The sequence below is a fragment of the Coccinella septempunctata genome, chromosome X (assembly GCF_907165205.1).
Source record: "Coccinella septempunctata chromosome X, icCocSept1.1, whole genome shotgun sequence".
NCBI classification, from domain to species: domain Eukaryota; kingdom Metazoa; phylum Arthropoda; class Insecta; order Coleoptera; family Coccinellidae; genus Coccinella; species Coccinella septempunctata.
The window spans coordinates 20,996,020-21,018,269 of NC_058198.1; the positions used below are offsets into that span (position 1 = coordinate 20,996,020).

The 22,250-nt window shown below is 41.1% G+C and overlaps 3 protein-coding genes across 3 annotated transcripts; 1 reads left to right on the top strand and 2 right to left on the bottom strand.

The window, feature by feature from the left end:
* The first annotated feature begins 1,512 nt into the window (after positions 1-1,512).
* Positions 1,513-3,217, top strand: LOC123322351. The gene is made up of 2 exons (XM_044910295.1): positions 1,513-1,607; positions 2,347-3,217. The coding sequence occupies exon 2, from the start codon at positions 2,393-2,395 to the stop codon at positions 3,215-3,217; it is 825 nt and encodes a 274-aa protein (XP_044766230.1). The 5' UTR covers positions 1,513-1,607; positions 2,347-2,392.
* Positions 3,218-9,081: 5,864 nt separating this feature from the next.
* Positions 9,082-13,107, bottom strand: LOC123322353. The gene is made up of 3 exons (XM_044910296.1): positions 12,138-13,107; positions 10,735-12,067; positions 9,082-9,314 (listed from the first exon to the last, which is right to left on the bottom strand). The coding sequence occupies exons 1-3, from the start codon at positions 12,924-12,926 to the stop codon at positions 9,082-9,084; spliced, it is 2,355 nt and encodes a 784-aa protein (XP_044766231.1). The 5' UTR covers positions 12,927-13,107.
* A 2,492-nt stretch (positions 13,108-15,599) lies between these two features.
* On the bottom strand, positions 15,600-19,625 carry LOC123322354. Its single transcript, XM_044910297.1, has 3 exons — positions 18,656-19,625; positions 17,253-18,585; positions 15,600-15,832 (listed from the first exon to the last, which is right to left on the bottom strand). The coding sequence occupies exons 1-3, from the start codon at positions 19,442-19,444 to the stop codon at positions 15,600-15,602; spliced, it is 2,355 nt and encodes a 784-aa protein (XP_044766232.1). The 5' UTR covers positions 19,445-19,625.
* Positions 19,626-22,250: the final 2,625 nt, after the last annotated feature.

A 22,250-nucleotide genomic window follows, 5' to 3' on the forward strand; every position in this document is an offset into this window, starting at 1 on the left:
GAGAATTCGAATTAATTTGAGATAATTGAAACGAGGTATCGCTGGAACCTTCATACATTGTTGCAGCCGTGTTGCAGAGGCGATTTTTAGTTGGAAATATGACACCTTGAGGCGCTTGAGATCAGGCGGTATCAAGTCGCGGGAATTTAAATAATAACCAGCTCGATAGGAGTTGAAAGAGTTAGTGTCACTCAGTCAGAAATTCTGCAGATATTGAAACAATGTACGTTTTCGGAGAGCAACCGGCGATCGCCGGCCTATGTAATTGATTCCAATATCCGGTGATGAGGACTTCAGAACGGGTGAAAGCGGTCAGTCCTGTAGATTAAGAAAGATTTATTAGTCTGGAGACCCTGAGAGGAAAACAGTTCTCAGAATTCGAAGTAGCCGAAATTTTCTTGTAACCGCCGAGCTTGGGAACGCTGATTTTTCAACTCAGCAAGAATTATCGTCCAATGATTTCGATTTTGGGACGTTTTGGTACCACCCGTAGCGTGGGAGAGAAAGACCGGGGAAAAAGTACGTCGGAAAAAGTTAGTCAGTCGGTCCGAGGAAAGTGATCAAAAAAGAATACCCCTTTAAGTCGGTCCGGGGACGTGATCTGTAAAATATCGAAAAATATACCCCTTCGAGTCGGTACGGATAAGTAGAGGAATTATAAAGTCTTTTGTAGAGTCAGTCATTAAAGAAAGAGAAAAGGGACTTAGAATAAATAGGTTTTCACGAAGTAAGAGAAAAGTATAGGTAGATCACGGAATAGAATCGGAGACTCGGTCGGCTCATAGATATTTGGAAAAGTTCAGTATAAAGAAGAGTCCAGTCCTTTGTTTTGTTGGTTTTGTTCAAGTAGAAACGGAATATCGGGAAATAGGTAGTTAAAGAGAACGGAAATAATTTGGAGTTAAAGTCAGTTTTATCCGGAATCAGTAAAGTAGTATTCGAGGAGTGATCGTTTATTTTTTTGAGTCGTAGTAAGACCAGATATAAATTTGTGTTGAAATTTTTGGATAGGGAATCTTAAAGCGAAAAACGTTTGCGACGGAAAAGTTCGGGAAGTTCGGTTAAGTGTAAAGAATTCGCCGATTTGTGCGGGTAAAGTATGGTGTCGAAAAGTTCTTCATCGGCAGCGTCCTACCAATAGCAGTCGCAGAAAAGGTAGAAAGTTCCAATTTTTTTTTATTTGTCCAGAGTCCTGAAAGCTCCTCTAAAATTCATTGATAAAGTATTGATTTATTATTGCGCGCTAAGTTGGGCAGTTGAATTTTAACCCAAGATTTTTGTAACGGAAAATATGGTTTATTGTTTTGCGCTCATTTGCATATGTTTAAGAAATTGAAGATTTTTGTTGGTCGTCTTCGACCGAGTACGTATTTGTAGAGAAGTTCCAATTTTATTTTGCCAATAGATTTATTTGTTAAAGTTTTTCATGAGTTTCATTTAAACTTCTCCTCAGAAAAAAAATAAGAACTTCATTCATTATATCATACCATCTGTGCTTCGATTGTCGAGACGTATCTCTGTATCCTCTACAGTTTTGAACTAGTTATTTGTATAATAACCGTTGAAGATTTCCGAGTTTTCGCAGAGAGATTGTGAGTGTTTCAAAGGTACGAAAACCATCGTTGAATTTTATTGAGATTCATTTTTTCTGAATTGGTTTCTAAGTGTGAATTATTTTATTTTGTTATCAGTTGGAGTTTGTTTACATTTTTCGCGTCTTCACGTCTGTGCGGTTGCGGCTCCCCACCACTTGCGCACTACTAGTAATTTATTTTCAACGTCGACCGGTTTCCCATTCCCACACGGGAACCGAGACCAGTATTTCTAGCGCTAGAAGCGGAGCTGTTACGGTGCGCTGAGTAGTCTCCTAGGATTTGTACTCGCGTATTTGTTACTTTCCTATATTGGGAAATCTCCCACCGGGGTCATTGCTAGTTTGCGGAACAACCTCTTTGAATATTTGGAAGAGATAGAAAAGACTCCTCGTTCCGTGGTTTCTGTAGATTGTTCTTTTTTCCTAGTTTCTTTTTCATTCCTTATCCACTGGCTGTATACCTTTTTCCTTCCGTGGCCTTCCCTATCTGTGTTAAAGCCTCTCATATCGGCCCATGAGAGTGAAAAATCTGTATTACCCTTTTCCCTTCCTTATTTGAACATCTGCGATTCAATTTCATTAATTAGCATTCTTTACGAGGCTCTGATGGCTCGGTGCCTCATATGCTCAAAGAAAACTTCAGGCACTCGTTTCTCCAGCTGCTCCAAGTGTAAAAGTTCCTTTCATATAGACTGTCTGCCACCGGAGCAGTTGAGCTTGCTGGGTACCAGCTGGGAGTGTGATCGTTGCAGGGGGGAGGGGCGATCTCTTCGTAGTAACTCTACTTCCTCGTCAAAGATGAGTGATTTTCAATGTTCTCCGACTACTTTGAATGCTGATCAGTTCACCTTACTTATGTCGAAATTAAATGAGATATCCAATGATATTGCCGTTATAAAAACCACCCAACTAACACTTCAGTCGGATCTTACTGAATGTAAGTCCATCTTGGAGAAGCACTCATCTGAGTTACTTCGTCTAGACAAAACATTAACTGGGCACTCACATTCCATCAGTCAGCATGATTTGGATATCGCTTCTTGTTCGTCCAGGATCGACCGCTTGACAGACAGTCAGAACTCACTCAAAGTTGTGGTGGATTCTGCGAGTCACAGATTGTCGAAGGTTGAGTCCTTGCAGCAGGGGATTCTAACTAACAACCGGACCACCCCTAGTCTACAACCATCTGAATTACTTGACCGTCTGCGGAGATCACATAATATCCTTATCCGTGGGGTTCCTGAGACTGGCGCTGAGGAAGACCTGTCTTCAGTTTCAAGTATACTCGATTGTGTGTTGCCAGATGCTAATAATCAGTGCGTTTCAGTTGCGAGGATCGGTAAATCTTCTACTGATCGTCCAAGAATTCTCAAGGTTTCCTTTTCTAACTCAGTGATTGTTAACAAAATTCTTAGGAATAAAGCACTGATAAAAAGTGTACCAGATTATCATAGAATCATCATTTCGGATGACAAAACGCCTCTGCAGGTTAAAGAGCTCGACAGCTTGCGCGAAGAGCTCAGACGCAGAAGAGGTGCAGGAGAGTCTGGCATTGACATCAAATATATTTCTGGCACTCCTACCATTACCAAAACAGATCATACTGCGCGGTCGAGGAATTAGATGAAACATGCGAGTGGTCAATCGTTTATACAAATGCTCAGTCTTTATCCTCAAAATATCTCGAGCTTCTGGCTTTTGTTGCATCCTATCGCCCCACTTTTGTACTTGTGGCTGAATCTTGGCTCCGTCCCGACATTCCGGATGACTTGGTCACTTTGCCAGGCTACTCTATTTACAGAAGTGACAGCATAACAACTGTGGGCTACGGTGGTGTGTGCATTTATGTGTCCAGCCAAATCTACAATTCATTCTCTGTCCAGCATTCGAGTCCCAATTTTCCAGGAATCGACTCTTTGTTCATTGATCTCTTCAAGGGCAATTCCTGCTGTTTCTCGATTGGTTGCATCTATCGTCCCCGTCCCTCTGTTTCTGATGGACCACTCGCCGCTTTGCTCGCAAGTCTTTCAGCTAAAAAGAAGAACCTCTACATAGCTGGTGATTTTAACATGCCGGATGTAGTTTGGCCCTTATCATCAAAAATCTATAACAGTGCATCAGCTGTTTTTGCGGACATGATCCGTGATAGTGATCTCACACAATTGGTCGACTTTCCAACTCGTTTCAGAGGTACACAGTCTCCTTCCCTCCTGGATTTGATTCTCGTTAATGATACCGACATTGTGTCCAACATCGAACAGCATCCCCCATTCGGGAAATCCGACCATGTTGTGATTCGGTTAACTTTACTACTTAAATTTCCTTCCGCAAATAATATAGCTACCAAGTCAATCAAGATCACTGACTACGAAAAACTTGTCAGTTTGGCCGAAGGAGTTGACTGGGTGAGTTTGCTGCAACCTGCTGCTGATGTGGAGGTGATGTGGAACTCTTTTGCTGAGACTTTACTGGGTTTGTATGACCGCTGCACCGTCACGAAGGATGTTTCTTTCATTCCAACTAAACCTTGGATCAATGCCGAAATCCTCAGGCAGATTCGTCATAAGAGGTCAATCTGGCGGAGGTATGTTCGTGGCAGAAAACGAAGGGATTATGATGCTCACCGAGCATTTTCTAGTTACCTATCAGCCACAATAAAAAATGCCAAAAGGGAGTACGAACTTAAAATAGCAAGATCTAAAGACCGCAAGAAATTTTTTAAATATGTCAGATCAACTTTGAACTCTAAAGTGGATACTCCATTGGTCTACGACCAGAACAACAAACTGTGTTCAGGTCCGGAAGAGTCTGCTAACGTTTTAGCTGATTCCTTTGCGGCATCTTTCACGCATGAAACTGGCCAACTACCTAGGATGATTAATCCTCGCTTATCCGCTGAACTTAGTGATGTAATTTTCTCTCCATCCATCGTGGAGACCCATTTGTCTGCTCTCAAAGTTGACTCCTCACCTGGTTCCGATGGAATCTCATCCAGACTTCTGAAAGAGTGTGCCCACTCCATTTCGCTGCCTCTTTCTCTTATATTTGCCCGCTCATTTGCGACTTCATCGCTGCCGTCTGACTGGAGAAGTGCACGTGTGACACCTATTTTCAAAAAGGGAAACAAGCGTTGTGCCGCTAACTACCGTCCTATCAGCCTGGTACCAATTGTTGCGAAGGTTTGCGAAAGAGTTATCCATGGACAGGTGCTGCGGTTTGCGCTGGGCCATAACCTTATCCCCCGATGCCAACATGGTTTTCTGCCGGGTCGCTCGGTGATCACTAATCTGCTCGACTGTGTTGATGCCTGGTCGATGTCCCTCGACAGGGGTGATCCTGTTGATGTGATTTACCTTGACTTTTCTCGGGGGCATTCGATCGTGTGCCCCACAGACGCCTCCTATACAAACTTGAGCACTTTGGCATTCGTGGGCGCCTGCTTTCTTGGATTGAGGCATTTCTTTCAAACCGATCTTTTAAGGTTCGTGTTGGGGATTCTTTTTCTTCTCCCAGAGATGTTTTGAGTGGAGTCCCCCAGGGGTCTGTTTTGGGTCCACTTTTGTTTCTGTTGTATATATCCGACTTGCCCTCCTGCGTTGTCTCGAATATCTCCCAATTTGCAGATGACACCAAATTATTTGGTAATCCCACTAGTGCCGGCATTATTCAGGACGATCTTGACTCTATCTCGAGGTGGTGCCAGGACTGGCAGCTGCCGCTCAACAGTGATAAGTGTGTGGTTCTTCACATGGGTGCTCGGAATCCGCGATATCAATACTTACTTAATGGTATCCCCATTCCTGTTTCAAGCAGCCATAGTGATCTTGGTGTAATAGTGACGGATACTTTGAGTTGGTCTGAGCACATCTCTCAGACTGTAAGCAGGGCCAAAAGATCCTTGTTTCTGCTGCAGAAGTCATTTGGCAAGTGTGACCCACGTACATGTGCGCTGGTTTACCGAACTTATGTGCGACCCATCCTCGAGTTCGCTGGTCCTGTGTGGTGTCCGGTTCTGTCTCGCGATATGTCCCTGCTCGAAAACCTCCAGCGTCGTGCCACGCGTATTCCCTACGGAATCTCGCGCCCTTCTTATGATGAAAGACTATCCATAATGAGCCTGCCTAGGTTCGCCGACCGGAGAACTCGTGGTAACCTTTTAACAACTTTCCGTGCTTTGCACGATCTCTTTGGTGTGAGCTTGCGTCGCTTGTTCACGATGAATACGGATTGCCGTTTGCGGGGTCACTGTTTAAAACTGAGAAGAGAGAACTTCAGGACGGTTCAGAGGCAGCACTTCTTGTCGAATCGGGTGTTTAGTGTGTGGAACTCGTTGCCTTCATCTGTGGTTGGGTCGTCATCTGTGAATTCATTCAAGAACAACTACGATGGTTGGCTTCTTCGTGGATGATTTTGAAGGACTGCTCACTTTGTATTTTTGTTTTGGAATTTATCTCTTATTGTATAATCGAGCATTTTTTTTTCTTATATGTTAAATTTTTTGTGAGTTTATAGGCATGGCCTCAACTCTCATCTGTCAAATAATAATAATAATAATAAGTTCAATGTCCTTCGTGCGACGGGCCGGATCCACATTTTTTCCCCTTTCGAGGGCCTTCAATTAGTGTATTTAACATCAAAAAATAATCACCCCATGACCAGTGGAAAGCCGCTCTTCCACTGATCGAGATAAGGGGTGCATTATTACAGAACGCCCTGCTTGTCTTCTAAGGAAGATTTGATCTCTCCGAGATCTGTCTTCATGTCAGCCATGATGTTTGTCAAAAACGCAAACTATTTCTTTATTTTTTTTAGTTCATCCTCTATTTATAACAAATTTCAAAATTAAAATTCATTAAAAACTTTAAACTTCGAATACTCTTACCTATTTGTATGTTGTTTTTATGAATTGGGCAACAGCAACAAGTGCCCAGTGGAGAATCTGCTATATCAGCAGTTTCTGAAGCATCAGCATTTCCTTTAAAATAAAATATTATTATTATTCTCTCCACAAATTTTTCATTTTCAATTATTCCACATGCAAACAGGCAAGTACTGTAATTTTCATATAATTTATCAATGCAGGATATTTCATAAATTTATGAAATATCAATTTCTGTTGTGTTCCTTCCAACCCAGTGTCATGTGAATTGAAATAAGAGACTCTCCAGCGAGTCAAGCAAAGGTACATATGAAATATCATCTTGACAAGAGAGAGATCATTCAAGTCCAAAGCAAGTTAAGTTTGCGACCTAATGATTAAAAAAAAAACACTCTTGTTGATGAATCTGTAATGTATATAACAGATGTTTGTACATATTGTGAATTCAGTATTAAATGAGACACCGAGCTAGCCAATTGTTTTTATCAAATCGAAATACATCACATGGCGCAGTCGACGCGAACATAAGCGTGTGTGGAAAATTGAAATCCTCTCGTGGAAAAATAATATTGAATTATAATTGTAATAATGACAAAGACACCATCCGAGATGAAATCAGAAGAAAATTCGTTGTACGTATCCATGTCAGCCAAGCCACCATCCGAAATGAAGTTAGAAGAAGATCCAGCAGTGGAATGGAAATTCTTTCTACAGTGTTCAAAAATCTGGGTGTTGAGATTTTTGGCAATTACTTAAAAGTGGACTGTTACCAAATGATTGAGTTGGAGATGGTAAAATAAAATCTTTATTGTATATCAAACACGTCACATAATAAATAGACACTCGCATGAAGTAAAATTATATACAACATCTAAACAGAGTGAACCTATTTACAAGTATTGAGAAGTTATTGAGAGAATTTGAGAGTAATGTTTCAATGAGAAAATCAACGTTGTATTTGCTTGAGAGAAAGAGCAGGTTGAGTGAATTTCATGTATCGAGTAACAAGATCAATTATTATGCGTTTGATAAGAATTGAGAGATTTGAGATAGATCTACTTAAAAACGTGTTTATGTATTTTGAGTTGCATAATAATCGAGCTTGATAGTTATGAATTGATGTGAGTGTTATCATGCAAGCACAACGTTTACAGTGATAGAGTTTACGATTTCATAAACTGTCTCGCTATCAGAAAAACAGAAGGTTGCAGTGACAACTTGAGAAGTTAGAGATATGTAATGTAGTGAGACAGGTGTAATGAGACAGAGTGAGAGAGATGATTACCAACGCTTACAGGAATAGCAAATCTATTAGAAAAGCAGAAGGTGTTGTATGAGAGTACATAAATTGAGGTGAGTTGTGTTACAAATGTAATGTAGAGAGATGATTACCAACGCTTACAGGAATAGCAAATCTATTAGAAAAGCAGAAGGTGTTGTATGAGAGTACATAAATTGAGGTGAGTTGTGTTACAAATGTAATGTAGAGAAATGAAATATTGTAAACGTAGAAAGAATTAATGAGTAGTATTCATAATTGAGATGAAACAAGAAGAGCAGTTCATAACTTTAGAGAATAGAAATAAAGTATCATAAGTTTCAGGTAATAGAGACATGCAAAAGTTTATAATAAATTATACTTATTGAGTTGAAATCAGGTTGGACCTCCTCGAGCGTTATCACAAACCAGTCTGTCCAAGAGAGTTAATTGAGTGTATTCCTTTGTTCGGAGTGCTGAGTGTAGTGAGATGGATTTCGATCTGGTCTATGAGAAGCCTTCGAAGTGTCCAACTTGAGCGTAGAGGTACCTGAAACTTAAGAGGCCTGAGAAGTCTGATCGTAAGAGGTGTAAAGTTAATCTGAGGTGACATATATACAAAATGAGAGTGAATACAAGTATATAAGCTTCTAATAGAGTGGTGTGAAATGTGAACTTGGTGCTAAAATCAGAGAAATTAAAATGTGAGTGATTGTCGAGGTGATGTGATTCACAGTGAATGAAATATCGATGCATTTTGAGGAGGTTGAAGCAGTTAGGTACATTGAGCACGTGGTTGATTGAGAGATTTGGAGAAAATTGAGAAAATATACATGCAAATATGATATAGAGATGTACAGCAGAATATTGCAAATGTAATAGTGAGAAAATGCATAGCGATGGAGTGAATGTTGAGAGGAAAATTATGTAAAATGAAATTGTAACGTGACACATGCAAAAAATGATTACATTTTTTGTTGAGTGAAAAAAGTACTGTACCTTTTTGAGATGTTGATCGATTGATTATTATAATATAAAATAATATTATTAGATTTGAGCTGACTGAAAAAGTTGAGAGTGCACTAAAAATCACGTTAAGAATTTAGACCAAGTTCCAATTCACTTGAGCGAACGAAGAATCTAAAAAGAATGAATTAAATTGAACAGATTCAACAGGTTCCACCGGTTTTTTTGAGCAGCTGATTGACAGCGATTTAAAGGTTACGTTCACAGAAGCATGTAACGATAAACGTAGTCACTGAGTTGCTAAAGATGTGCATCTAGTGATAGAGTTGGGTTAAAAATTACTCCAATTTTTAACATTCCGGCCGCCATAATTAACGGAGTTGATTATAATCGAGTAGGTCTTCGTAAATTATCCATTGTGAGGAAGTTGAGGCAATCCATCACTCCAGTGTCTGAGCTACTCAATCCACCCATAACTGGAGCGAACAGACTGCTTTCAATCCTCAGTGTGGAGGAATGGATGAGATGGCTGCACTTGAGATGTGGGTAGTTGTGCCATGAGTTGTTGAGAGCGGTGCCACAGTGCCTTGCATGTAGAGTTGTTTGGTGAGTTTCATCTATAACCAAAGAAGTAAATTGAGAGTGTTGAGGAAGAATAGTTGGATGCTTGCTATCTGGGTCGAGCTGAGAATGGGAAATTCGTCCGCCTACACGAATTACACCATTGTTGTCGAGTTGTCGAGTGAGTCTACTGAATACATGTGAAGAGAGAAGTGGAGTGTGTGATTGAAGAGCCTTGAGTTCATGTGGAAAGTAGACTTTTTGAGTTGCCTTCGAGATGCATCCAAGTCAGTTGAAGTCAGGTGTGTGAGGTGTGCTGGATCCAGCTTGCGTTGGAGTCGTGCGAGAACCTTTGAACAAATAGAGGTGATTCTTAACAATTTATTCAAACTGGAATACCTGTAGATGAGATCCCATGAGTAGTCTGACGTAGTGGAGGTGAGTATGGAGATGGCTGGTCTTGCTTCTGATTCATGGTCGGTTGTCGGTGCCGGCTGACGATTTGGCCATGAATCTTCTGACTTGGAAAGCCATGGTGGTCCCGTCCACCATAGCGAGTGGTTGCGAAGTTGAGATGAAGTTAACCCTCGTGATGCACAGTCAGCAGGATTGTCTTTGCCGGAAATATACCTCCAATGGGCCCTTGGAGTTAGATCTTGGATTGTTGCAACTCTGTTCCGTACAAAGTCCTTCCAACGTGAAGGGTGAGTGTTGATCCAAGCTAGAGTGATTGAGGAGTCCGTCCATAGAGTGGTTGAGTGAATGTTGAGAGCTAAAACATTATGCGCATAATTAACGAGTCGAGAGAGGAGAAGAGCAGCTGATAATTCGAGTCTCGGGATTGTGAGTGGTTTTAAAGGCGATACTTTGGTTTTGGAGCAAAGCATTGTAACTTTGCATTCCTTGGACGGAGTTCGAACGAGAAGATAGAGAACGGCTGAAATGGCGAGTTGAGATGCATCAGAGAAGCCGTGAGTTGGATGAAAGAACCCTCTTGAGTGTTAATCCATCTTGGAATTGTGATGCTGGCCAGCTTAGAGAGATCTTCACTGATGTCGTACCATTTCTGTTGGAGTAGTTGAGGTAGAGGTTCGTCCCATGATAACTTTTGGAGCCATAATTCCTGCAACAACATTTTAGCCCTAATCGTAACAGGGGAGACTAAACCGAGTGGATCAAATATTTTAGCAATATGAGATAGAACTGATCGCTTGGTGATCAAAGACCCAGATAGATTGGAGCTGACTTTAAAAGTGAAATAGTCTTCTTGAGGGTACCAGATTAGACCTAACACTTTAGTTGAGTGAGAACCTTCATCGAATGAGATTGGAGTGGGGGTTGATTCTTCCTCTTGAACGACGTGAGAGAGACTTGAGACGTTTGACTGCCATTTTGCTAGCGGAAGGCCGGCCGCCATGCAAAGGTTCTGGAGTTGTTTGGCAATTTCGAGAAGTTGATGTTCAGTATCTGCTCCACCACAAATATCATCGACATAACGACCTTTCGTTAGTGGAGGAATGGCTAGTGGAAAGTTGTGACCCTCATCTTTGAGAAGTTGGAGAAGAACTCTGATTGCCAAAAATGGAGCTGATCTTGTTCCGTATGTGACTGTTGTGAGATGGTATGTCTTCACGTTGTTGTTTGAGTCGAGCCAAAGGATGCTTTGAAGATCCCAATCATCAGGATGAACAAGAATCTGTCTGTACATCTTTGTGATATCTGTAGAGAAGACAAATTTAAATTTACGCACCCACATAAGAACATCAATCACGTCGAGTTGTAGTTTCGCTCCGGTGTGCATAATATCGTTGAGAGAAATGCCAGTCGAGGTGGGGCTGGAGCCGTTGAAGACTACTCGCAGTTTCGTTGTAGAGCTGTCTGTTTTGAGAACACCATGATGAGGAAGAAAATATCTTGAGTTGACCTTTTCTGACGAGACTGGTTGCATGTGCTGGAGGAGTTCATATTCATCGAGAAATTGGTGGTAGAGCAGAGAGTAGTCAGGATCCTTGTCGAATTTCCGAATCAAGGCTTGCAGACATCGGAAGGCTCGTTGTCTGGAAGAACCTAAGACGTCAATAGATGATTTCAATGGTAATCTTACTACGTATTTCCCTGAGGAGAGCCTAGAGTGAGTGGAGACAAAGTGGTTTTCACATTCTTGCTCGTCAGAGGTGAGATGTGACGTAGACGTTGGTTGAATTTCTTCCTGTTCCCAAAACTTAGTGAGGAGATGATGTAGATCTTCATCTTGAACAGTATGAAACATTGGAGATTGGATTGGAAGGCGTTCCTGTTCTTGACACACATGTCCTAGGATTAGCCAGCCGAAGATTGAGAGTTGCGCGATTGGAGATGATGGAGGGCCTTTTTTCATCTGAGGAAGAACAACTGAGCCATATACATCAGCACCCAAAATGATGTCGATGGCTCTTGAGATGTGGTATTCTGGATCAGCTAACTTGAGATGCTGGAGATGTAGAGATTGCTGAAAACATGTATAGAAGGAAGGCAAATTAGAGAAAGATGATGAGAGAATGTGAGCATCAATATTTATGGTTTGATGGTCATACGTCGACTTGAGAGTGAGGGCGAGAGATCCTTGTGTCTTAGAAGTCTTTCCATGAATTCCCACAATTACAACATGCGACTTCCTTCTAGAGATGTTGAGTTTTCTGGCTAGATCTTGAGAGATGAAGGTCAGCTCGGATCCACTGTCGATGAGTAGTCGAACCGTGTGTGATCCTGTTGAGGTGATGAGATGGGCGATGGCAGTGGCGAGGAGAGTGTTGAGTCGTGGTTGAGGTAGCTGAAGAAAAATAATTCAACGTTTCTTCGAACTATTTTGACGGCTTTAGAGCTGAGTTGCTAGAACTCACCTCCCTTTGAGCAGATTTTTGAGATGTGAGAGCGTATTGTGGAAGCACTCGAGGGGGTACCGGTGGAACTTTGCAGTGTGGTTTACTGCTGAGAGGAGCATCATGTAGAAGTGTATGATGACGACTTCCACAGATTTTGCAGATCTTTGTCGTTCTGCAAGAGTGGCGATGATGTCTACCGAGGCAGTTAGAGCAGAGGATGCGATGTAATACTACATCAGCTTTTTCTTGAGGTGAGCGTTTGGAGAAGCTAGGGCAATCTGCAATAAAGTGGTCGTGTCCACAATCATCACAGGTGTAACTGGGCATAGAAGAGACTTTTGAGATTGGAGTGTTCGAGGAGGCCGATTTGCTTGAGATGAGTGAAGGAGAAGGTTTACTTTGAGCTGTAACCTTTTGAGAGATGGTGTGCACTGTTGTGCGAGAGCGAGAGGATTCTTGAGTTGACTGTCTCTGATTGGACTCAGTCCATTCTAGAGCTCTAGAGCGAGATTGGAGGAACTCCATCAACTGAGCGAAGGAGGGAAATTCGGTATTAGAGGAGATGAGAGTTTCCCAATGAGTGCGAGAGGCGTGATCCATACGATTGATGATATGGAACACCAAAAGATTGTTGTTCTGCTCTAGATCTTCACCTAGAGCTTTCAAACTTTGGAGAGGATTGACGATGCTGTCAATAAATTGACGAAGAGATGAGGCGGTAGAATTTTTCTGATTCGCCAATGAGAAGGAGAGAAGTTTTGTGTATTGAGAAGAGAGGAGCAGCCTTTTATTCTCATATTTGTCCATAAGCTTCTTCCAAGCTATGGGGAACGAGACTTCCGTTAAGGGAAGACTAGAGATGGTGTCGAGAGGTTCGTGAGAGAGACATGTCCGAAGGTAATGTAACCTTTCAATGTCAGAAATTGAGGTGCTATTGATCACGAGTGATTGAAAAAGGTCTCGGAAGGCAGGCCATTTTGAGAAGTCGCCTGAGAAAGTGGGAATTGAGATGTCAGGCAATCGAGGACGAGTTTGAGAAGATTGAGGGGCTTGAGCAGAAGTGGATGGCTGTGAATCCACAGGATTGAGTGACATATTGAGTTGTATTAATTTCGAGATGGCTGATTGGAATAGAGAGTATTCCTCGAAGAAGACTGAAGATGCGAAGTATTCGTGGTCGAGACACGACTCAGGCCACGCTGACTCAAAATACGAGTGAGTCTTTGAGAAGTTCTTGTGAAGGTCTTGCAGTCGCTCTTGAGTGTGTGACAGGTCTTGCACAGTCCATGTTGAGATGTTGGACAGCTTGGAGAAGATGTCCTTCATGAGTTGTAGTCTACTCAGTTGAGTAGCGACTTTCAATTTGAGGTTGGTGGGAAGACCAGCCGAGCGAGTTTGAGGTCCCACATCAGGCTGCGAAGATGTGGAAGATCTGGATGATCGAGTAGGAGGGACCTGGAGTTGAGCGTCATCCTCTTTTGGAGATGGAGAAGATCTTCCCGACTTTTGAGACATGACCTTTTTGAGATGAATGTGATATGAATGAATGATTATTCCAACTCAACCATCCGGCCCGAAGGACCAAATGTTCAAAAATCTGGGTGTTGAGATTTTTGGCAATTACTTAAAAGTGGACTGTTACCAAATGATTGAGTTGGAGATGGTAAAATAAAATCTTTATTGTATATCAAACACGTCACATAATAAATAGACACTCGCATGAAGTAAAATTATATACAACATCTAAACAGAGTGAACCTATTTACAAGTATTGAGAAGTTATTGAGAGAATTTGAGAGTAATGTTTCAATGAGAAAATCAACGTTGTATTTGCTTGAGAGAAAGAGCAGGTTGAGTGAATTTCATGTATCGAGTAACAAGATCAATTATTATGCGTTTGATAAGAATTGAGAGATTTGAGATAGATCTACTTAAAAACGTGTTTATGTATTTTGAGTTGCATAATAATCGAGCTTGATAGTTATGAATTGATGTGAGTGTTATCATGCAAGCACAACGTTTACAGTGATAGAGTTTACGATTTCATAAACTGTCTCGCTATCAGAAAAACAGAAGGTTGCAGTGACAACTTGAGAAGTTAGAGATATGTAATGTAGTGAGACAGGTGTAATGAGACAGAGTGAGAGAGATGATTACCAACGCTTACAGGAATAGCAAATCTATTAGAAAAGCAGAAGGTGTTGTATGAGAGTACATAAATTGAGGTGAGTTGTGTTACAAATGTAATGTAGAGAGATGATTACCAACGCTTACAGGAATAGCAAATCTATTAGAAAAGCAGAAGGTGTTGTATGAGAGTACATAAATTGAGGTGAGTTGTGTTACAAATGTAATGTAGAGAAATGAAATATTGTAAACGTAGAAAGAACTAATGAGTAGTATTCATAATTGAGATGAAACAAGAAGAGCAGTTCATAACTTTAGAGAATAGAAATAAAGTATCATAAGTTTCAGGTAATAGAGACATGCAAAAGTTTATAATAAATTATACTTATTGAGTTGAAATCAGGTTGGACCTCCTCGAGCGTTATCACAAACCAGTCTGTCCAAGAGAGTTAATTGAGTGTATTCCTTTGTTCGGAGTGCTGAGTGTAGTGAGATGGATTTCGATCTGGTCTATGAGAAGCCTTCGAAGTGTCCAACTTGAGCGTAGAGGTACCTGAAACTTAAGAGGCCTGAGAAGTCTGATCGTAAGAGGTGTAAAGTTAATCTGAGGTGACATATATACAAAATGAGAGTGAATACAAGTATATAAGCTTCTAATAGAGTGGTGTGAAATGTGAACTTGGTGCTAAAATTAGAGAAATTAAAATGTGAGTGATTGTCGAGGTGATGTGATTCACAGTGAATGAAATATCGATGCATTTTGAGGAGGTTGAAGCAGTTAGGTACATTGAGCACGTGGTTGATTGAGAGATTTGGAGAAAATTGAGAAAATATACATGCAAATATGATATAGAGATGTAGAGCAGAATATTGCAAATGTAATAGTGAGAAAATGCATAGCGATGGAGTGAATGTTGAGAGGAAAATTATGTAAAATGAAATTGTAACGTGACACATGCAAAAAATGATTACATTTTTTGTTGAGTGAAAAAAGTACTGTACCTTTTTGAGATGTTGATCGATTGATTATTATAATATAAAATAATATTATTAGATTTGAGCTGACTGAAAAAGTTGAGAGTGCACTAAAAATCACGTTAAGAATTTAGACCAAGTTCCAATTCACTTGAGCGAACGAAGAATCTAAAAAGAATGAATTAAATTGAACAGATTCAACAGGTTCCACCGGTTTTTTTGAGCAGCTGATTGACAGCGATTTAAAGGTTACGTTCACAGAAGCATGTAACGATAAACGTAGTCACTGAGTTGCTAAAGATGTGCATCTAGTGATAGAGTTGGGTTAAAAATTACTCCAATTTTTAACATTCCGGCCGCCATAATTAACGGAGTTGATTATAATCGAGTAGGTCTTCGTAAATTATCCATTGTGAGGAAGTTGAGGCAATCCATCACTCCAGTGTCTGAGCTACTCAATCCACCCATAACTGGAGCGAACAGACTGCTTTCAATCCTCAGTGTGGAGGAATGGATGAGATGGCTGCACTTGAGATGTGGGTAGTTGTGCCATGAGTTGTTGAGAGCGGTGCCACAGTGCCTTGCATGTAGAGTTGTTTGGTGAGTTTCATCTATAACCAAAGAAGTAAATTGAGAGTGTTGAGGAAGAATAGTTGGATGCTTGCTATCTGGGTCGAGCTGAGAATGGGAAATTCGTCCGCCTACACGAATTACACCATTGTTGTCGAGTTGTCGAGTGAGTCTACTGAATACATGTGAAGAGAGAAGTGGAGTGTGTGATTGAAGAGCCTTGAGTTCATGTGGAAAGTAGACTTTTTGAGTTGCCTTCGAGATGCATCCAAGTCAGTTGAAGTCAGGTGTGTGAGGTGTGCTGGATCCAGCTTGCGTTGGAGTCGTGCGAGAACCTTTGAACAAATAGAGGTGATTCTTAACAATTTATTCAAACTGGAATACCTGTAGATGAGATCCCATGAGTAGTCTGACGTAGTGGAGGTGAGTATGGAGATGGCTGGTCTTGCTTCTGATTCATGGTCGGTTGTCGGTGCCGGCTGACGATTTGGCCATGAATCTTCTGACTTGGAAAGCCATGGTGGTCCCGTCCACCATAGCGAGTGGTTGCGAAGTTGAGATGAAGTTAACCCTCGTGATGCACAGTCAGCAGGATTGTCTTTGCCGGAAATATACCTCCAATGGGCCCTTGGAGTTAGATCTTGGATTGTTGCAACTCTGTTCCGTACAAAGTCCTTCCAACGTGAAGGGTGAGTGTTGATCCAAGCTAGAGTGATTGAGGAGTCCGTCCATAGAGTGGTTGAGTGAATGTTGAGAGCTAAAACATTATGCGCATAATTAACGAGTCGAGAGAGGAGAAGAGCAGCTGATAATTCGAGTCTCGGGATTGTGAGTGGTTTTAAAGGCGATACTTTGGTTTTGGAGCAAAGCATTGTAACTTTGCATTCCTTGGACGGAGTTCGAACGAGAAGATAGAGAACGGCTGAAATGGCGAGTTGAGATGCATCAGAGAAGCCGTGAGTTGGATGAAAGAACCCTCTTGAGTGTTAATCCATCTTGGAATTGTGATGCTGGCCAGCTTAGAGAGATCTTCACTGATGTCGTACCATTTCTGTTGGAGTAGTTGAGGTAGAGGTTCGTCCCATGATAACTTTTGGAGCCATAATTCCTGCAACAACATTTTAGCCCTAATCGTAACAGGGGAGACTAAACCGAGTGGATCAAATATTTTAGCAATATGAGATAGAACTGATCGCTTGGTGATCAAAGACCCAGATAGATTGGAGCTGACTTTAAAAGTGAAATAGTCTTCTTGAGGGTACCAGATTAGACCTAACACTTTAGTTGAGTGAGAACCTTCATCGAATGAGATTGGAGTGGGGGTTGATTCTTCCTCTTGAACGACGTGAGAGAGACTTGAGACGTTTGACTGCCATTTTGCTAGCGGAAGGCCGGCCGCCATGCAAAGGTTCTGGAGTTGTTTGGCAATTTCGAGAAGTTGATGTTCAGTATCTGCTCCACCACAAATATCATCGACATAACGACCTTTCGTTAGTGGAGGAATGGCTAGTGGAAAGTTGTGACCCTCATCTTTGAGAAGTTGGAGAAGAACTCTGATTGCCAAAAATGGAGCTGATCTTGTTCCGTATGTGACTGTTGTGAGATGGTATGTCTTCACGTTGTTGTTTGAGTCGAGCCAAAGGATGCTTTGAAGATCCCAATCATCAGGATGAACAAGAATCTGTCTGTACATCTTTGTGATATCTGTAGAGAAGACAAATTTAAATTTACGCACCCACATAAGAACATCAATCACGTCGAGTTGTAGTTTCGCTCCGGTGTGCATAATATCGTTGAGAGAAATGCCAGTCGAGGTGGGGCTGGAGCCGTTGAAGACTACTCGCAGTTTCGTTGTAGAGCTGTCTGTTTTGAGAACACCATGATGAGGAAGAAAATATCTTGAGTTGACCTTTTCTGACGAGACTGGTTGCATGTGCTGGAGGAGTTCATATTCATCGAGAAATTGGTGGTAGAGCAGAGAGTAGTCAGGATCCTTGTCGAATTTCCGAATCAAGGCTTGCAGACATCGGAAGGCTCGTTGTCTGGAAGAACCTAAGACGTCAATAGATGATTTCAATGGTAATCTTACTACGTATTTCCCTGAGGAGAGCCTAGAGTGAGTGGAGACAAAGTGGTTTTCACATTCTTGCTCGTCAGAGGTGAGATGTGACGTAGACGTTGGTTGAATTTCTTCCTGTTCCCAAAACTTAGTGAGGAGATGATGTAGATCTTCATCTTGAACAGTATGAAACATTGGAGATTGGATTGGAAGGCGTTCCTGTTCTTGACACACATGTCCTAGGATTAGCCAGCCGAAGATTGAGAGTTGCGCGATTGGAGATGATGGAGGGCCTTTTTTCATCTGAGGAAGAACAACTGAGCCATATACATCAGCACCCAAAATGATGTCGATGGCTCTTGAGATGTGGTATTCTGGATCAGCTAACTTGAGATGCTGGAGATGTAGAGATTGCTGAAAACATGTATAGAAGGAAGGCAAATTAGAGAAAGATGATGAGAGAATGTGAGCATCAATATTTATGGTTTGATGGTCATACGTCGACTTGAGAGTGAGGGCGAGAGATCCTTGTGTCTTAGAAGTCTTTCCATGAATTCCCACAATTACAACATGCGACTTCCTTCTAGAGATGTTGAGTTTTCTGGCTAGATCTTGAGAGATGAAGGTCAGCTCGGATCCACTGTCGATGAGTAGTCGAACCGTGTGTGATCCTGTTGAGGTGATGAGATGGGCGATGGCAGTGGCGAGGAGAGTGTTGAGTCGTGGTTGAGGTAGCTGAAGAAAAATAATTCAACGTTTCTTCGAACTATTTTGACGGCTTTAGAGCTGAGTTGCTAGAACTCACCTCCCTTTGAGCAGATTTTTGAGATGTGAGAGCGTATTGTGGAAGCACTCGAGGGGGTACCGGTGGAACTTTGCAGTGTGGTTTACTGCTGAGAGGAGCATCATGTAGAAGTGTATGATGACGACTTCCACAGATTTTGCAGATCTTTGTCGTTCTGCAAGAGTGGCGATGATGTCTACCGAGGCAGTTAGAGCAGAGGATGCGATGTAATACTACATCAGCTTTTTCTTGAGGTGAGCGTTTGGAGAAGCTAGGGCAATCTGCAATAAAGTGGTCGTGTCCACAATCATCACAGGTGTAACTGGGCATAGAAGAGACTTTTGAGATTGGAGTGTTCGAGGAGGCCGATTTGCTTGAGATGAGTGAAGGAGAAGGTTTACTTTGAGCTGTAACCTTTTGAGAGATGGTGTGCACTGTTGTGCGAGAGCGAGAGGATTCTTGAGATGACTGTCTCTGATTGGACTCAGTCCATTCTAGAGCTCTAGAGCGAGATTGGAGGAACTCCATCAACTGAGCGAAGGAGGGAAATTCGGTATTAGAGGAGATGAGAGTTTCCCAATGAGTGCGAGAGGCGTGATCCATACGATTGATGATATGGAACACCAAAAGATTGTTGTTCTGCTCTAGATCTTCACCTAGAGCTTTCAAACTTTGGAGAGGATTGACGATGCTGTCAATAAATTGACGAAGAGATGAGGCGGTAGAATTTTTCTGATTCGCCAATGAGAAGGAGAGAAGTTTTGTGTATTGAGAAGAGAGGAGCAGCCTTTTATTCTCATATTTGTCCATAAGCTTCTTCCAAGCTATGGGGAACGAGACTTCCGTTAAGGGAAGACTAGAGATGGTGTCGAGAGGTTCGTGAGAGAGACATGTCCGAAGGTAATGTAACCTTTCAATGTCAGAAATTGAGGTGCTATTGATCACGAGTGATTGAAAAAGGTCTCGGAAGGCAGGCCATTTTGAGAAGTCGCCTGAGAAAGTGGGAATTGAGATGTCAGGCAATCGAGGACGAGTTTGAGAAGATTGAGGGGCTTGAGCAGAAGTGGATGGCTGTGAATCCACAGGATTGAGTGACATATTGAGTTGTATTAATTTCGAGATGGCTGATTGGAATAGAGAGTATTCCTCGAAGAAGACTGAAGATGCGAAGTATTCGTGGTCGAGACACGACTCAGGCCACGCTGACTCAAAATACGAGTGAGTCTTTGAGAAGTTCTTGTGAAGGTCTTGCAGTCGCTCTTGAGTGTGTGACAGGTCTTGCACAGTCCATGTTGAGATGTTGGACAGCTTGGAGAAGATGTCCTTCATGAGTTGTAGTCTACTCAGTTGAGTAGCGACTTTCAATTTGAGGTTGGTGGGAAGACCAGCCGAGCGAGTTTGAGGTCCCACATCAGGCTGCGAAGATGTGGAAGATCTGGATGATCGAGTAGGAGGGACCTGGAGTTGAGCGTCATCCTCTTTTGGAGATGGAGAAGATCTTCCCGACTTTTGAGACATGACCTTTTTGAGATGAATGTGATATGAATGAATGATTATTCCAACTCAACCATCCGGCCCGAAGGACCAAATGTTCAAAAATCTGGGTGTTGAGATTTTTGGCAATTACTTAAAAGTGGACTGTTACCAAATGATTGAGTTGGAGATGGTAAAATAAAATCTTTATTGTATATCAAACACGTCACATAATAAATAGACACTCGCATGAAGTAAAATTATATACAACATCTAAACAGAGTGAACCTATTTACAAGTATTGAGAAGTTATTGAGAGAATTTGAGAGTAATGTTTCAATGAGAAAATCAACGTTGTATTTGCTTGAGAGAAAGAGCAGGTTGAGTGAATTTCATGTATCGAGTAACAAGATCAATTATTATGCGTTTGATAAGAATTGAGAGATTTGAGATAGATCTACTTAAAAACGTGTTTATGTATTTTGAGTTGCATAATAATCGAGCTTGATAGTTATGAATTGATGTGAGTGTTATCATGCAAGCACAACGTTTACAGTGATAGAGTTTACGATTTCATAAACTGTCTCGCTATCAGAAAAACAGAAGGTTGCAGTGACAACTTGAGAAGTTAGAGATATGTAATGTAGTGAGACAGGTGTAATGAGACAGAGTGAGAGAGATGATTACCAACGCTTACAGGAATAGCAAATCTATTAGAAAAGCAGAAGGTGTTGTATGAGAGTACATAAATTGAGGTGAGTTGTGTTACAAATGTAATGTAGAGAGATGATTACCAACGCTTACAGGAATAGCAAATCTATTAGAAAAGCAGAAGGTGTTGTATGAGAGTACATAAATTGAGGTGAGTTGTGTTACAAATGTAATGTAGAGAAATGAAATATTGTAAACGTAGAAAGAACTAATGAGTAGTATTCATAATTGAGATGAAACAAGAAGAGCAGTTCATAACTTTAGAGAATAGAAATAAAGTATCATAAGTTTCAGGTAATAGAGACATGCAAAAGTTTATAATAAATTATACTTATTGAGTTGAAATCAGGTTGGACCTCCTCGAGCGTTATCACAAACCAGTCTGTCCAAGAGAGTTAATTGAGTGTATTCCTTTGTTCGGAGTGCTGAGTGTAGTGAGATGGATTTCGATCTGGTCTATGAGAAGCCTTCGAAGTGTCCAACTTGAGCGTAGAGGTACCTGAAACTTAAGAGGCCTGAGAAGTCTGATCGTAAGAGGTGTAAAGTTAATCTGAGGTGACATATATACAAAATGAGAGTGAATACAAGTATATAAGCTTCTAATAGAGTGGTGTGAAATGTGAACTTGGTGCTAAAATCAGAGAAATTAAAATGTGAGTGATTGTCGAGGTGATGTGATTCACAGTGAATGAAATATCGATGCATTTTGAGGAGGTTGAAGCAGTTAGGTACATTGAGCACGTGGTTGATTGAGAGATTTGGAGAAAATTGAGAAAATATACATGCAAATATGATATAGAGATGTAGAGCAGAATATTGCAAATGTAATAGTGAGAAAATGCATAGCGATGGAGTGAATGTTGAGAGGAAAATTATGTAAAATGAAATTGTAACGTGACACATGCAAAAAATGATTACATTTTTTGTTGAGTGAAAAAAGTACTGTACCTTTTTGAGATGTTGATCGATTGATTATTATAATATAAAATAATATTATTAGATTTGAGCTGACTGAAAAAGTTGAGAGTGCACTAAAAATCACGTTAAGAATTTAGACCAAGTTCCAATTCACTTGAGCGAACGAAGAATCTAAAAAGAATGAATTAAATTGAACAGATTCAACAGGTTCCACCGGTTTTTTTGAGCAGCTGATTGACAGCGATTTAAAGGTTACGTTCACAGAAGCATGTAACGATAAACGTAGTCACTGAGTTGCTAAAAATGTGCATCTAGTGATAGAGTTGGGTTAAAAATTACTCCAATTTTTAACATACAGAAATTCAAAATTTTCATTCAAGCTACAAAAGCAGAAAGTGAATCCGAAGAATATAAAGCCGCCTTGCTGTTGAATTGCATCGGTGATAAAGCCCTCAAAATATACAATACCTTCGAGTTTGGAAATGAAAAAGAAAAAATGAAATTGAAGAATATT

Excerpts from the sequence above, each read along its gene's own strand:
- LOC123322351 (XM_044910295.1), top strand. The coding sequence starts at position 2,393 with ATGAGTGATTTTCAATGTTCTCCGACTACTTTGAATGCTGATCAGTTC.
- LOC123322353 (XM_044910296.1), bottom strand. The coding sequence starts at position 12,926 with ATGGACAAATATGAGAATAAAAGGCTGCTCCTCTCTTCTCAATACACA. Across the intron at positions 12,068-12,137 it reads AAAAATCTGCTCAAAGGGAG|CTACCTCAACCACGACTCAA; the intron begins GTGAGTTCTAGC and ends ATTTTTCTTCAG. Across the intron at positions 9,315-10,734 it reads TTATGTCGATGATATTTGTG|ATGAAACTCACCAAACAACT; the intron begins GTGGAGCAGATA and ends CTTTGGTTATAG.
- LOC123322354 (XM_044910297.1), bottom strand. The coding sequence starts at position 19,444 with ATGGACAAATATGAGAATAAAAGGCTGCTCCTCTCTTCTCAATACACA. Across the intron at positions 18,586-18,655 it reads AAAAATCTGCTCAAAGGGAG|CTACCTCAACCACGACTCAA; the intron begins GTGAGTTCTAGC and ends ATTTTTCTTCAG. Across the intron at positions 15,833-17,252 it reads TTATGTCGATGATATTTGTG|ATGAAACTCACCAAACAACT; the intron begins GTGGAGCAGATA and ends CTTTGGTTATAG.